The 13,680-nt window shown below is 50.6% G+C and overlaps 2 protein-coding genes across 2 annotated transcripts; both read left to right on the top strand.

Moving 5' to 3' along the window:
* Positions 1 to 10: 10 nt before the first annotated feature.
* On the top strand, positions 11 to 903 carry ARB_01708 (uncharacterized protein; the record flags this gene model as incomplete). The annotated part of the gene is made up of 2 exons (XM_003011907.1): positions 11 to 526; positions 613 to 903. 2 exons carry the CDS (start codon positions 11 to 13, stop codon positions 901 to 903), a joined length of 807 nt encoding a protein of 268 aa, XP_003011953.1.
* A 7,828-nt stretch (positions 904 to 8,731) lies between these two features.
* Positions 8,732 to 13,676, top strand: ARB_01707 (WD domain, G-beta repeat protein; the record flags this gene model as incomplete). The annotated part of the gene is made up of 5 exons (XM_003011906.1): positions 8,732 to 9,131; positions 9,198 to 9,321; positions 9,383 to 9,691; positions 9,754 to 10,532; positions 10,588 to 13,676. 5 exons carry the CDS (start codon positions 8,732 to 8,734, stop codon positions 13,674 to 13,676), a joined length of 4,701 nt encoding a protein of 1,566 aa, XP_003011952.1.
* Between the last annotated feature and the right edge of the window lie 4 nt (positions 13,677 to 13,680).

The raw sequence follows: 13,680 nt of genomic DNA, 5'->3' as shown, positions 1-13,680 counted from the left end.
CCAGACCAAGATGTGGCGAGGCTACGGCTTTGGCAGCAGTGCTGCATCCTCTCCAGTCTCACCACCATCGTCTTTCCCACAGCCAGCTCCTCCACCACCATCGCCATGCGACGGGCTGCTCGACATCTACCCTCGCAAGACATCCTTCTCAACCATCTCGGGAAGCAACACCTCCTGTGCCTTTCCCTCGTGGCCCAACCGATCATCTCTCTACTCCGGCTCCGAGGACGACAGCCACGGCTCTGCCTCGGCCTATCTCTCTGACGAGGACCTGTTCCCGATCTCATCTACTTCGTCGTCATCCAACCCGATGCTGGCAGCCATGGAGACCCCCTTCGGAAGCGATAGCTTCGACGACAACGAAAACGCCATCATCGGAAACCCCGAGCTTACCACCGAGGAGCAGATCCGACACATGAACGAAACCGAGGACTGGCGCATGAGACAGTACGTCCAGGCCCAGGCTCAGGCTCGCGCTCTCCAGGCTCTCCGGGCCGCTCAGCTGGCAGCCGTGGAGCACGCGCAGGCTAGCAGACAGCGCAAGAAGCGCGCATCGGGATCGAGCAGCAAGAAGCGACGGGCTCACCGTGGATCTGCCGCGGTTGCCGCTAGCAGTGGCGGAAGCAGCTCTTCCTCAACCTCGGCTTCTTCCAAGCAATAGATCACCGCCTATTATCATTATTATTGTTATCTGCCTTCTCCTTTGTCAGCTCATATGATACCAACGACTTCAACGAAAGCACATGCACAACAGCAGCAGCAGCTCCCATCACCAGAACCATCACCATCACCGTCACCGTCACCATCCACCGGCAGCCAACAAACGAAAAAAACAGACTTCCAGATGAGTCACTCCCCCAAGGCTTCGGAGGGATGGTGGATGCCCAAGGCTCAGCGAGTTAGGCGCGTTCGGTGGTTTTCTTTTCTTTTGCCTTACACACTTTCGACCTTTTTGAGTCTACTTTTTCATTTTTTACCTTCGACTGTTGGGCATGGTATGGAAGCGCACATCCTGGTGATTGGCCGGCAGGGAGGTTTCACCGCTTCACCTTCACCCGACGAGGCCCGATCATGACCACTCCAGGGCTGCTGCCACCGTCACCTTCGCCGCCAAAAGGCCAACAAACTTCTTCAGAGCGGCTTCGAGGCATCGTCATCGGATCCCTCAGCAGCGTCCGCCATCCCCATCTCCATCCCCAGCATCGCCCGCTTCTTCGTTGTCGCTTCCCGTCAGCCGCGATAAAAATAGCCCTCCCGAGGCCGAGGCTGACTTTGGGGGGGGGAGGGACTTGCTTATGTCAGCGACCTCTCTCGTCGGCTGCTGCATGCACGTGGTCCAGGTCACGGGGTTGCCTTGCTTAGTCACCCCCTCACCGCCTCCTTCCTTCCTTCTTTCCGCGCGCAGCCTTGTTTATCCCTTTTTGATACCCAAAGCCTGTTTTTCTTCTTTTTACTTCTACTTCTTTTTCTTCATACGAGATACCCGGCCTTTATTTTTGATTATTAGCCCTTTGAAGCCCTTTTTAATGTGTGTGTGAGCGTGAGTGTGTTTTGTGGTTTATTATTTTATTATCTCCTTTGTTGGATTCCCTTTGTCATAGCGATATATACCCTTGAGCGTTGAGCGATACCATCATCATCATCATCATCATCATCAGTCATAGTTAGCAAGCAAATCTAGTTTTTAGTTCCCTTTTAGTTACTAGTAATTCAAAACAAGCCATAAGTCATACAAAACACCGGTCAGCTTCCTCTTCCAGCTCCCTTATTCCTCCTTCTCCATGCACCTCCGGCCTTGATTGCTGTGTAAGCCTGTGAAGCGAGAGCGCATGGCCAGGGTTGTACCATGGATCGGATCTTCCGGACGGCGGTGAGATGGGGGGGAAGAAAGTACTCCGTACATACTCCGTACTTTACCTTACTCCTTCCATACACACTTTCCGATCAATTCTTATGATCAACACCAAGGTTGATAATGACAAGATGACAAGATCGTAAAAGTGTGCATGGCACTTGGATCGGTGAAGCAAAAAAGTCTTGTCCTTTTTTCTTGACGGCTGCTCTGGACTCCAAACATCGGTGAAACTCGCATGAGATCAGTGAGAGACCAGGGAAAAACTAGCCAAAGTAACTCTCCAAATCGAGTCGACGAACCAGTCACGAAACTAGCAGGGTTGGTCGGACGGCGACGGCGACGGCGGCGGCGGGCGGACGGGCGGGCGGCCTGCGTCGCTCATACAGTACATACAGTAGATAGATAGACCATCCATATTGGCATACACATATTTACTCCGTACAATCTAAAGACGTGATGCAATCTTGGTCAACTTGCGACTCGATGTTGGAACCGGAGTCGATGTAGCTCGCCTTCATGTGTTATGTACGCACGGAGTATATCGAGTATATGCAGTTTCCTGTCTTACTCTGGCCAGGGAAGCGCAGCAGCAGCAGCAGCGGCATGAGATGAGGCTGGTGATGTCAGGCTGGGTCGGTGTGACAGATATCTGTCATACATACAACACCCATATTATCATTTACTCCGTACGCTACTGGCTTTCCTTGCTCGTGGGAGATGACAAGCATGGGCTGCTGGAGTCGACGATGGGGGGGGGGGAGTATGCCCCATGCGATACCCGCCCGCCAGCCAGCCAGCCAGAGAAGTTGGAGACCATCTATATGTAATCGTCGACGAAACTGGAGATTGATGGAGATGAAGCCAGTGGGCTGTCGGGTCCGTAAGGTAACAAACAGGAAGAGATCGTATTGGGCTGAATTTTGCAAAACGCACGCCGTTCAGGGCTGAGACGGAGCCAGACACCGACACCAACAGGTAAAGTAAAGTAATGACAGGGTTCGCTATGATATCCCCATGCATAAGTCCGGCTGCTCGTTCGGAGTTGTCGTCCAGAGGGCGTCCGTCGGAGTTTCGAAGCCAGACTTGGACGGCCGAGGTCGTGGGTTCTGGCGGTGATGGGCGATGATGGGCTGGCGATGGATGGACCCGAGTACGATGAGCCACACACAACGGTCCCATCTATATAGACCAAGACATCCATCAGCTACGACGGCGAGGTGCTACCCTGATGGGCTCGCCGTTTAATTAGCCAGCTGCTCCTCTTTTATTACCAGTACACTGTAAGCAAGTAAGCAAGAGTCAAGTTAAAATAACCATCTCGTACTCCTCGTTCCTCGCCCTTTTTACCCCGTTGAGAAGACGTTTCCTTCGCCTCTTCTTCAACCGCCCCCGTGTTCGTGTCCTGGAGGAGAATGTGAAACGCCCAGCAGTGATTTAACTTCTATCCGCCGTTTCTGCGCGGTTTGGACGGGAGATTGCCATCCTGCACTCCCTAGCCGTTCACGAAGGAGCTAGCTGGGTAGTTTGCTGCCCTAGGGGGAGTTCCTTAATTACTTACTACTCTCGCACTCGTCCTAAGATCACCAGTTCGCTTGCTCCGAGCAGGGCCCCCTTCTTTATCCTCAACATTAATTCTAACGGATATACGGGGTACGCGCATTCTCATGGAGTTTCCGAGGAGCTCTAGCTGTGTTTGGTAGGAGGGTCAACCGGGCTGGACTGGAGTCTTTATGCAGTTCGTGTCTTGTCTGGCCTCGGTTGGCCGGATAAGGCTGGCAATGCTCTTTCTCCTGGCCTTCTCCCGTCTTCCTTTTTTGTTCCTTCGTGCTTCCTTCTCTTCCTTTCCCTGCTGCATACCCTTGCCACGTGTGGGGAGCTGCTGGAGGAGTTCGTTGATCGTTGCGCATCTTCTTCAGGGTCCATACAGCCGAGATGTAACCTGTTTGGTATGACTTAACTGCTAGGTGGCCTCTTCAGACCCAAGGAGTAGGAGACGAAACAGCTTCCCAGCCCCCTGATGCAACGTTGACTCAGTTGGTACTAGTTGTCTCGCTCATCCTCAAAGGGGGGGGGGTTTCTGTTCGTCCGTTCTGCATGTCTGTATTTCATGTTGTAACGAACGGTTGTAATCTTACACACAAGCAGCCCAAGGCTCTCCCAGGACGAAACACATGCTGCCTGCCTGCTCGCCTGTCTGTCTCACGTCTGGTCTGACCGAGCATCATCTATATTAATAGATTTTATGCTGCATAACCATACATAACTTCACAAGACTTCATCAGCACCCCAGGCTGTCTGTCCTCGATTGAGTTGATCTCAGGATCCTGCCACGTGCGGCTGACATTTGAATATGGCCGTGCATCAGCGGTCCCTTCTCTTTGGACACCCGTGGGCCCCTGCGTGCTTCGTTCACGTCGTCGATAGGCAGAGTCTGGGTGGGAGTGCATGATGCACGTTGACTGGCTGTGGTATTTTTCCGTCTGCAAGTATGACGGTATCATGTTGATACTGGTTTTCAAAGATATGGTATCTCAGGAAGTGTGCCATGAGTAGTATTATTGGTGATGAAGCATGGCGAGCCGAGTGTTCAGATGCTGCCCCCGTCGGTGGAAGGAGTAATATGAAATATTTTTCAATTAGATAAGGCGCTCTTCTTGCAGAAGGTCAAGAGTAGATTCACAGCCTAACATGTACAGCATGTGGCAGATATATTGGTTGTGCCAATCGTACCTGTCACGCTGCCCTCCCAAGGCTATACATATAGCCGAGTTTTAATTGACCATTCATTGGCCACTTCTCAGGATTTCCACTCTGATACCATCCATATCTTGCCTGGTATTTTGCATTCTCACAGTACTCCGTACAGGACCAACGAAATAAAACTTCATTCCATCGTTCCTGCTTTGCCAAAATGAGACATGAAAACGGAAGGAGAGAAGAGGAATATCGTTCTTTCCTCCCGTCATTTTTGTTTGTTTGTTTGTTTACTTTTATTCTCTTTCCATCACTTCTCTGCTTGTTACTTGTACCTTTTTCTTTCGGGTCAGCTAGGCCATGGATTCCGCGGTTGAGACCGGCATAAATCCTAAAACGGTTCAAGCCAGCTTATCCTATCCTTCGTCAGCGTCTATAATCTTCTGCCAGTGACGTCTGGAACTCATGGTCGTACTTACAAGGTATATCTATGATATATGTATGCCCTGATGACAATCTGATTTGCATCAGGGAAACGAACAGGGAGGGGGAAAAAGAACGAAAGAAAGAAAGAAAAAAAAAAATAAGAAAATAGGGGCTTGGGTAGTAGATTCAGTCGACCTACAGATAGATGTGTATATTCTGACTGGAAGCAATGATTCTTCCAGTAGAAATAACAAAGGAACGAATATTTGGGCTCCTCAATTGTAACCACCCTTTTCCTCTAGCCGGAGCAACAGGAAAGGGTAAAACAAGGATGGCATGGGTAAGGTTGAATCTTGAATATCATATCCATGGATGAAGAAACTCTCAGTTAAAGCTTGTAACTGATGTCAACGAGTATGCTTGCTGAAATATGAGCACCTGAAATCAAGCCGTTGACCCTCTGTTGACAAAACTGCTGGTAGGGTGACTCTGCAGGATATCTGATACGGTCAAGGCAAAGGGAAAAAGAGCCAAGTCCCTGGAGACCCCAGACAAACGCCCTGAAAAAAGGGGGTAAAAGGGCGATGTCTGGACTGCGGTTGTGGCTCGGGAAGACGGTTGAGCTTCCTTTCGGGGTCCCACCCTGAACCACAGAACCGGAAAACTCAGGCAACTCAACTTCAACGTCTATCTTCATCATCTTCTGATCTTCACAGGTCCATCTCCCCGCGTCTTCATCACTCATCAACAGTTTAGCGCCTGCTGTCCCTGAGTATTACTCCATAGTCGTTATGATGACGTGCTCTCAAGTGGATTGGGTCTTCTTTTACAGCGCTGCCTTGCAAATCTTCTGTGCCACATTTGTCAACACGCAAAAAACAAGGGGTATCTGGGAGACAGCAAGACGACAAGGAGACGCGACTGTTGCGTACAGAGATCGCAACTAATGGACCCTCACTCAGACATCCTGCGAGAGCATTGTCATGCAGTTTGGGGGCCGAGTAGCTAGCAGTATGCAGTGTGAGGCAATACCCCCAAGGATGAAGATCCTGCATCATAAATTAGTTAATCAGTTGGCCTGCTAACGCACGTTTCATCACTGCCTCTAGCAACGCCATCGACCTTTGTTCGTCCAGATACCGTCTCGTTATGGACCTGATGCTGCCTGTTGATAGGAAATGCGCCCGGCGCTGCGGCTCAAACTCCACCGCAAGGCCAGCCGTGTTTACAAGCATCTGAGACCCCGCCTGAGGTCCATTCAAATAATGGGGTATTTCGAGACACCTGATATCGCGGCTAAGGGCTAAAAATATCCCAGATAGCTAGGAAAGGAGGCAGCCGGGTATACAGGCATCCGTGGCGCAGCGACATCAGGGTTGACATATTATTCACGCTGTATATGCGGTTTCAAGCCAGGTTCCCGCTTCCCTGAACCCTCCTTGGTCCTCCTCCAAATGAACACAAGCTGCGGTGTCGGAAATCAGCTGTGATTATGACCTTTATGAAGGGGGAAAAAGACTTGTTTGGTCGGCGATGATGAAGAGTTGGATTTTTTTTCCTTTCTGTGTGCAGTAGAGCTTGGCCAATCAGTTCGCAGCCTACATGGGTAGACGACGAGAAATCTACGCCTTTCGTACGACTCGGAGACTATTTCTTCCTCCATAATAGGCCTCTTGGCCATTCAGGCACCGAACGTCTATCGTACGTCTATCCTGATGTTGGGATGTGGTCATCCTCGTCAGAGGCCGCGAGGCCGCAGTGGCTAGCGAGCGAAGCCTTAATTCCCCATATGCACGGCATCAGCTAACCAAGACACACTTGGGCGATGCTGGATAAGTCTATCTAGTCAACTAGCTAGCTACACGTCACGCACGGGGCGGATTGGTGGGCTAAAATCTCGAGAAAGAAACGATTGCTCCCTTTTCCCTCGTCTCCCTCGTTACGCGCTGGCCCTCTGGATGGCGTTGTTCGCCTTGGGGGCAAGAAGCGTCGCTCTTGAGCACCAGCGAGCGCTCACGCAAACGCATGCGATGATGTGTGGAGCCGGGCCATCACCTTTAGTCGGGATGTGATTGGGTTGTTGCTGTGATGCGGGCTGCAGCGTGAAGAACTCTCTGCAATCCCTCGAGCCAATCCCGTTGCCGAAGAACCTGAGAGCGACGGACACTAACTGTGATCCTTGTCACTTGGCTACTTTCATCACTTCCGGCCCCACGCTCTTCACTTACCTGGCGAGTATTGCAGCCCCGACGAGGCGTCTCATGCCTGCAGACAGCTGTCGAGGAGGACACGCTGTCTAGCCTGGATGCTCAACGAGAACCGCTTTCGAGATCAGGCGAGGGTCGGCTAGCATGATGTACCAGCATATTGCTTTGCAATGCTACGGAGTATTGTCTTCTAATCAACCAACAATGACATTTTCGCTTTCGCATTTTGCATGAAGTAGGCGCCCTCACTGACAGAGATCGACTCTACTTGCTTTTTTTCCTTCCTCTCTTCCCGCACGGTTACCTGCATTCTTATCCATTCGGCGGTCCTTATCTCGAGGTTGACGGAGAGCGTGGCATACTATATTACTGCATATACTTACTGGCTCTAACACAAGGATTTGCCTGTCAACAGCGAGAAAGTCAACGGCCAACGGAGCACAAACAGTTACGCTCCACTAAGGGATGGGCTACGTTTACTGGCGAATAATGGAAGGTTCATCCACAGCCCTTCGAGAAGCCCAAGTGGTTTCATAACTCTGGCCTCCAACCTCAGAAGGCTCTCTTTTTATGGTCAACCTGCACACTTCCATACTAATTGGTTCCTTGAAAAGTAGACCCATGCCGGCGCTTATTGGTGCCCACAGCGAGCTCTACCCTTGATTAACCAGCCACCCTCCTTGAAGCACAGCAAGCTCGAAGGGAAAACTGCTGGCCCCCGGCAGCGACTAGGTCTTAGCCCCCGTCCACCCCATTCGTGCCAGCCGTCTCCATTTAAGGTCAGGTCAACACGATACCAAGCACAAATAGGAGCTGCGAAGCCTGACCTCATTGCCCGGTTGGACTATCATCTATATTTACTCATTTTCTTTAAGGTTCTGGGGGTCATCGATGTTCTCTTTCCGGCAAGCGTTTCACTCTTCCATCGACTAACCCCTTCAGAGGCCCTCTTTCTCGCATCCCTTTTCTCTCCAGCTTCGGATGACGGATGTCGATGACAGAAGTCTCTCCCTAAAGAGTCTCCTCCTCTGTGCTCTTCTACCTCTCTCACTCTGTCTCTCTGTCTCTTATCTTGGACCTTCGACATCTGTTTATATTGAGCATTTAGCCTGTTAGATCTTCGACTCCGTGCATATCTTTCTTTTACGTTGACTTTCCCGTTGGACTCCAAGCGCCAAACTACTCTCTGCCCCGCGGCGCCTATTTCATTTTGCGACCTTGTTTTCGATCTTTCAGTTTCATCTCATCTTCGAATAATAACGCCTCGCAGTCTGTTCCATAACCGCTGTGCAAGAGTTTAGCCGCTGGGTCTCTTACTATTGTTCATGCAAGGTTAAGGCGCTGAAGGCGCCTACGGATCCCTCCGCAAGGTCAGTCAGGTCTCCCAAGCGCCCTCCTCTTTTCTCCTGCCGTCTGATCATAAACATTCTTCTTGCCTCTCCTTTTGCCGTCGCCGCTTTCATTCTTCTTTGTCCTGTTCTTCTTTACCGGCTGACCCCATGCGCAGTCCTCTTAATTAACACCTCTAACAGACTCCTCTCCCGTGAAGATGTCTTCCGAGCACTATGGGGTGCGGATGTCGACGTCTTCGGGCTCGCGCTCAGCTTCGGGCGCCTTACTCTCAAGCCCTCCTATCGAGTTAAATAATGATCTCAGCCCTTGCGCCGCTACCGCATCATTGTTTCTATTCTCACAAGGCCCGACCGTTATCGCTCTACATCATGACAGCTTGGCCGTGGACCGGAGGTTTCACCGTCATCGCGACGATGTCCAGATAATAGCCGTTGATAATGTTAGTGAAAGAGGGGCCGGGCGTTTGGTGGTTAGTTATGACATTGGCCACACTGCGATAATATGGGATCTTTTCACCGGTCAAGAAATTACCCGGTTTGTCTCATTTGAACCTATCAGAGTTGCTACTTGGCTTCGGAATGGACATGTTGCATTTGGTTAGTTGTGCTTTTTATTTGGGCCCGGAGGTAATTCGCTTTCGAGAACTAATGAGTGGACTGCAGGAAACATCAAAGGTGAAATCATATTGTTTGAGCCATCAACCTCGGAACACATATCTGCCCGCACGATATTTGACCCAATCACTGCTTTGGCTCCAACAATGGATTGTAACACCTTTGCTATAGGGTATTTGCAAGATTGACCCTCCCCAAGCCCTTTAAGCTCTTACTAACCTTGAATTGATTAGATATCTCAACGGATCCATTCTAATTGCTACCCTTCTTCCAACGTTTACCATTTTGCACACCCTCACAACTACTAGGGGCCCGTCACCTGTCATTTCTCTTTCCTGGCATGCTTCATCAACCAAGCAGAAAACCGATATGTTGGCATCCCAAACTATAGACGGCGATTTATTTGTTTGGAGCGTAGCCAAACAGCCATCCACAGAATCACCCCGAGTTATAAGAGCCTTGAAGAAATCTGAATCAAATAACACCAGTCCCAAATGGTTGGCTTGGTCGAAAAACGGCCGCATTGTTCAGCATAATGATGGGTTAGTGACAATCCTCAGAGACCATACACAATTACTCTAGAAGCTGCTAACGCTTAATATAGGGAGAGTTTGGCGTGGGATGTCAGAACAAAAAATGTTTCGTATGAAACCATACCAACCATCCAAGGCATTCAAGGCATAGCAAACTATGGACCTACTGCTACACTTTTCACTATGGGCCCGAACCATACTATACAACAGTATGATGTAGCAAACGCTGTAATGGTTGCAAATGCACAGCACATTCCGCAGAAACCAGATCTACCTGTCGAGCAGCCCCCAGCTGCCGAGAGTGCCCTCACAGTCGAGACCCTGGCGAAACACACTGCATCCGAACAGAAACACAAAAGCCGCCCATCACAAGGGTCTTTGCCTGGCGTTGAGTCTAAACTGGACTTGGTTCGTGCTGAGGCTTCAAAGAGTCCGGGATCAGGATACAGTGTACCTATTTCGAATGGTTCTAGGCCCCGGAACCGCACACCATATGCTCCCCGCCCTCCTGGCTCCAATTATAGTGGTTCAGCAACCACCTTCTCCCTTGGGTCTCCTAGGCCATCCATTGCAGAAACCCTTCACTCTGGCTACTCCGCGCGGTATGCCATGTCAATGAACTCCACAGAGTCTACCTTGTCCAAGCTGCGCCCTGTTTCTATTCCTGGAATCTGGGATGACCCAGTTACCGACCTCTTCCCCTACATACGCGCTCGATTAAATAGCGTATCAATAAATCCTTCTCGCAGATTTGATGACCCAAACCTTGGACCGGATGAACTACGAAGGCAAATGTTGACAGTGATATTTGGATGGGAGGGAAACATTGAAGACCTGATACGGAGTGAATGTAAGAAATTACCTGGCCTTGCCTCCTTTCATCACTAGCTAATGATGCCTATTAGTTAAACAACATACCTATGGCTCACAACACTCAGCTATCCTAGCAAGGTGGCTACTTCCATCTGAGTCTGATATAATGGTGCCTATGGTTGAAGCATCAACCTCTTCATATGTCAATTGGATGATTATGGCCCTTAGCTTATTGACCAAGAAAGAAGCCTCAAAGGAGCCTGGCCAGGCACTTGCGAAAAAGCTTATAGCTTCCAATGACCCCCACGCAGCCGCGGCGGTCTTGATGGGTATTGGGGAAGGAGAACTTGCGGTTGAGCTTTATGTGTCCAGGAACCAGTTTATGGAAGCCGTGCTTCTAAGTTGTTTGTTGACACCAGCTGCATGGACCAGGCAATCGTACCTTGTTCGCAAATGGGGAGAACACGCGGCTATCAACTCACAGCAGCACTTAGCACTGCGTTGTTTCTCCTGCACTGAAACGGCAAATCCCGTATCTTGGAAAGGTCCTACTAGTCATCCCTCTGGCTCCAACCCGCCCTCAGAGAAAAACCAAGTTACCCCGATGAACGGCCCACCTTTGAATAACTTATCCCCAACTTCTCGTCTGAAGAATCAATCTCTCAAGCTCATAACTTCATTTGGTTCAAATAATAACTCTACCTTCCAGTTCCCTGGTCTTGCATCTGCCGATAGAACCCCTACCAATATGCCTGGGGTTACTCCAATCGATGCTGGGCTAGGAGACCAAATGTTTTCTCCTGGAGGTTACAATAGTAGCCTTCGGCCAGGTGGTCATCGAGGCCAAGGAACCACTCCAGTTTCTCGTACCCATCCTGCAAGCTTTGGGAGGGAACGTCTTCCGTCCATCGGAGAGTCACCAAACGATCCTACCCCAACTGTATCAGCACCCAGGAGCCGCCTTCCAGTTGACCAGTCCTCTGAATCCGACAAAGAAATAAAAGTGATTGACGTACCGCTTGTACCTCCACCAGTGTCAAACTTGAACCAAACTACCACGGAAACCCTCGAGTATTTAACACCAGCCAGATACACCCCATTAAATGAGTCCATGAAGGAGAAGGAAACGCCCATGACAGCCGTACCACCAGATAGGACCCTGAGTTCCTCTTCGGGCCGGGAAAACAAACTGGAGACTGCATTAGGACAGAATCAGCGGAGTAGCAACGGCTCACAATCCCGCAAACCTGACGGGCTGCAGATACAGTGGCCTCCTGTGGACGATCAGTCATCAGAGGATCCGCCATCGGAGGAAATGTATTATCAACAGCCGTCCTCTAACCGCCGAAATGGCGAGAGGGGGGATGGCGTGATGAGTCCAACTGCCTCTACCAGAAGCGCAAGGTCAGGTACAAGTGTACCTTTAAGTGCAAAAAGTCTCGACAAGTATATCAGCAGCCTTGATGGAGCCAGTTATCATGCTCAGAGACAAAAGCCACACAAGAAATCTGGCTCAAGAGCAAGCTCGAAGGATCCCAATGGACGTGGGAGAAGCAAACAGAGATATATCCAGCCAGCTAAGAGGTCACCATCATCACCCATTCCCATGTCACCAGAGGACATCGCTCTCTACTCGTCCTCTTCTAAAGACTACGTGGGAGTTCGGCCGCCGTCGCGAAATGGAAGGATGAGTAGCCGAATGCGCAGCAACAGTCCTGGAGCTAGAAGCCGGGTATCAGGACGAAGCACAAGCAGACGTCGAGATTTCGATCGCTCAATAAGGTCACCAACATCCCCTGTGCCGATGTCTCCCGCTGAAAGCAGTGGAGATATTGACCACAGGTTCAGGCTGTTGAATGCCGAGCGGAAACAGCGTTATAAATCCAGGGAGCGGAGTGCAAATAGACGCCACAATCGTAGTAGAAGTGCACCTCGATACTCTTCATCTGAGCAGAGGAATGGAACCGAAAAAGATAGTGATACCAGTGGAGAAACTGGCAATCGTTCTGATCCAGTCTACCCGGCATACAACTCGAATGATGAGCAACCGCAACCACAGCTGCCCGGTAATAACCAGATTGACAATCAGCTTGATGAACACGGCAGGAAACGGTCTGCTGCGGCGGAGCTTGAGGCTCGCCGTCAATCTCTAGCTCGTCGGCCTTCTGCTCCCCCCATCCCACTCCCTGGAGAGGCAAGCCTCAACCAAATTCTCTCTGGTCGTCCTTCTCCTTCCCCCGGCCCACAAACTCATGGTAGATCCAATAGCTCTTTTAGCCAAAGGGCTATGTCGAAAAGCACAGGACCTACCCCATCTAGCCTAAATGAGCGTGTTCCGTTTACCATGCCAATTGGACTTCCTGCTACCCCTAGGGCTATGAGACATCCTAAATACAGCACCGGATACAACGACTCTGATGCACCTGAAGTACCTGAAGTACCACCCCCGGATGCATTCTATAGCTATGAGAGAAGGCCATCTTTCAATATCCCCCGCTCCATGTCTGCTCCAATTCCAGCGGAAGATGGTATGCCAACTCATCCTCATTTCCAGCGTCAACTTCCTAGTAGCCGGACAAACCGAACTCCAGGTCACAAACGTGAGCCGTCAAACGAGGGTATGACACTGGAAAATTCCCGAGTAGAGAACCTACGAGCTGAACATTCCCGTATACCCTCCGGTCCACCACCTCCTCTCCTTCCAGAGTTACAACATTTACATGCCACTGCTACTCCTCCGCCGCCACCACCTCCACCGGCGCCTCCATCACGCCAACCACCGCCGCCAGCTGCATCTGTGCAAAATGATGGTCCAACGCATGACGAAGGGCGAAACTCCCTCATCTCTGGAGTCGGTACGATAAACATTGCGATTGATGATTCTCACAGCCCCGGGCTTTTTGGGCCCCCTAACCCGAACCCCAACTTCCGCGCAGCATCGTTACCCGCACATCAGCAATCGCTGCACCAGCTAGAGGGCAACATGAGAGCATCTGCTGATCCCCACAAACGAGGCAGGAGTGTCAACGATAATGTACAGTTCAAGTTTCGCAACCTTACTGACCGCATGAGGAGCTCAAGTCGACCCCGTAATGGACGTTCCCCTGCTTCAGACCGTCAGGATGTGTGTTCTCCATACGAGAGCCTGGCAATAAACGGTCCGATTGAGAACAGAATCTAGTTAA

The sequence above is a fragment of the Trichophyton benhamiae genome (assembly GCF_000151125.1).
Source record: "Trichophyton benhamiae CBS 112371 chromosome Unknown contig00269.3, whole genome shotgun sequence".
NCBI classification, from domain to species: domain Eukaryota; kingdom Fungi; phylum Ascomycota; class Eurotiomycetes; order Onygenales; family Arthrodermataceae; genus Trichophyton; species Trichophyton benhamiae.
The sequence above is the reverse complement of the archived record's forward strand: the minus strand, read 5'-3'. Positions and strand labels throughout refer to the sequence as shown.